This window comes from Cynara cardunculus, assembly GCF_001531365.2.
Source record: "Cynara cardunculus var. scolymus isolate 2C chromosome LG 12, CcrdV1, whole genome shotgun sequence".
NCBI lineage: Eukaryota > Viridiplantae > Streptophyta > Magnoliopsida > Asterales > Asteraceae > Cynara > Cynara cardunculus.
In genome coordinates, this window is record NC_037539.1 from 24,405,499 (window position 1) to 24,407,753 (window position 2,255).

Sequence of the window (2,255 nt, forward strand, 5' to 3'; positions counted from 1 at the left end):
TTATAGAAATAGGTAACTAGTTATTGCATTACATACTTTACTTATATGATATATCTAACCATGCATTTGGGAGTTGGGGACAATATGGGATACAAAAATTTGTTATTCCACGTTTTATTTGATAATAAATTGAAGCTTGACGAGATTGAATTAGACAAATTAAGACAACTAAACTATCCGTATCAAATAAAACCCTTCTATAATTCTTTCATTTCATCGTCTCATTTCTGTCTTTATCAATGTTCTATAGCTTATCAATTAAGACATTATATTTTTAAATATTTTAAATTTATTTAATTTTTTAATTCACATTCTCTCTCTAATAAGGTGTGTATTCATTACGGATTTTCATCCGTCGCAAAGATGTAAATTGTATAGCAGGGGAATTAGTCTAGGCGTTGAATCTGCAATCAAGCAAGACAATGAAAGCTTCGATGATGATGGTGATGATGAGGGAGGTTGGTTGGATATGGATTGGATCAAAATAACATGGAAATCTGGAACAAAATGAACAGTCAAATTATGTGGTTTTACCTCATTGACGAAGAAATCGTTGTAAGCACTGAAACCCTAGATTCTCTGCACAAAATCTCTCAAATTCATGTGAATCGGCTCCGCCTTTTTCTTTACAGATCTCATGTTCGATCCCCATGATGACGTCGTCCCAATCCCTCAAAAATCCATCCCAATTCGCCTCTCCTGCTTCACAGATGGAGTCTAAAATCTCCTGCAACCCGACGATCCGACGACTCACGTTCCTCCGGAATTCTCTCACCGTCGGATCAAGTCCAGGAACCGAATCAAGCGTAAACAATAACCTCATCAGCGCCTCATTCATCTTAATTCGGTCTCGATTGTTGGTTCGTACCGCATCAACTGTTTCCTGGAGTTGGATCAGTCGTTGTAGTTTATCGGCTTCCGAGTTCACGGCTTTGATTTTGTTGGTTAAATTGCGAATTGCATGAGATCTGTAAGCCGATTGTATCTTAACAGCTGCGGTGGATTCATGATTGGAGAGGTGAAAAGTGATGGGGATTTCGGTGGAATTGGTTTGAGAATTGTCACCTTTGAAGGTGTTGGTGGTGGTGGCGCCGTCGGCGGAGGAGCAGGATCGGATTCTGCATGATGATTTCATGGCGTGTGCACGGCAGAGAGTGGTGGTGGGGGTGTGATCAGTGGGTATGGAGTGGAAAAGTTACCGATGACCACCTCTTTTTGCGCATATTGCGGATGAAGTGTCGGTGTTAATTATCCATTGTTAAAAGTTTATTTATACTTTTTCTTATGTTATTTTTTGTAAATATATTGTTTTATATTAATTCTTATTTAATTTTTACAATGATTATTATATCTATACTATCTTATAAAATATTTGACAAAAATTCTTAAAAATCATTTTTGATGTACAAAGTACTGTTTAGTGATGCATATTACTTAAAATTCTAGATTACAAGTAAATTGTGTATAAGTACAACTTATTAAAATTTTATGTTTGAATTCGTGTAATTAACTGTAGATAAACATAATCAAATACAATTAAAATAATCATTGAGTTCTAAAAAATACTTAATTATTATATTTATAAAAAATTATAATATTAAACCTAAATTAAGTTACTTTATTACGTTAAATTAGATTATAATAAAAATTTTGAATTAAAGAAAATACACAAAACATGAACCTTTAAATAGTTAATTTGATACTAATATCGATATAATTTTTTCAAATCTTTTAAATATTTTCAAATTTATATTTTATTTAAAAATAAAAACATTATCACTTTTTCAAAACCACATAAAACCGTATTGTAATGAAACATTGAAACTGAAATGTTTCGATGCATTGCACGAGTACCCTTCTAGTTAACATAAAATATTTTAAGGTTATTATTATTTAGGTAAAGACATAACCAAAAAATTATATTGATGATATTCAACTTTAACAGAACTAATAATAACCTCAACAAGTTTTTGTTTTTGAAACTTATCTATGATATATTCAGTATCCATCTTAGTAAAAACATTATTTTTTTAATATAGTAACTACGTAATCATTCATCCATCAATCTTCTATTCTATTACGCAACATGTTCTTCACAATGTTCATAGCTGAAATTGTCCTCTCAGCTGTCGCAATCGCAATGGGTAATATCATTGCTAAATTTATGAACAAATACACGAGCACGAACCCCTTATCCCTTTTTATTTACGACTATCAACATTACTGGATCATCTATTGTTGAATGCCCTTTAGAA

At 32.0% G+C, this 2,255-nt stretch overlaps 1 protein-coding gene across 1 annotated transcript; it reads right to left on the reverse strand.

The window, feature by feature from the left end:
- Nucleotides 1–208: 208 nt before the first annotated feature.
- LOC112523123 (BAG family molecular chaperone regulator 5, mitochondrial) lies at nt 209–1,271 on the reverse strand. The gene is made up of 2 exons (XM_025132583.1): nt 535–1,271; nt 209–404 (listed from the first exon to the last, which is right to left on the reverse strand). The coding sequence occupies exon 1, from the start codon at nt 1,133–1,135 to the stop codon at nt 536–538; it is 600 nt and encodes a 199-aa protein (XP_024988351.1). The 5' UTR covers nt 1,136–1,271; the 3' UTR covers nt 209–404; nt 535.
- Between the last annotated feature and the right edge of the window lie 984 nt (nt 1,272–2,255).

Excerpts from the sequence above, each read along its gene's own strand:
- LOC112523123 (XM_025132583.1), bottom strand. The coding sequence starts at position 1,135 with ATGAAATCATCATGCAGAATCCGATCCTGCTCCTCCGCCGACGGCGCC.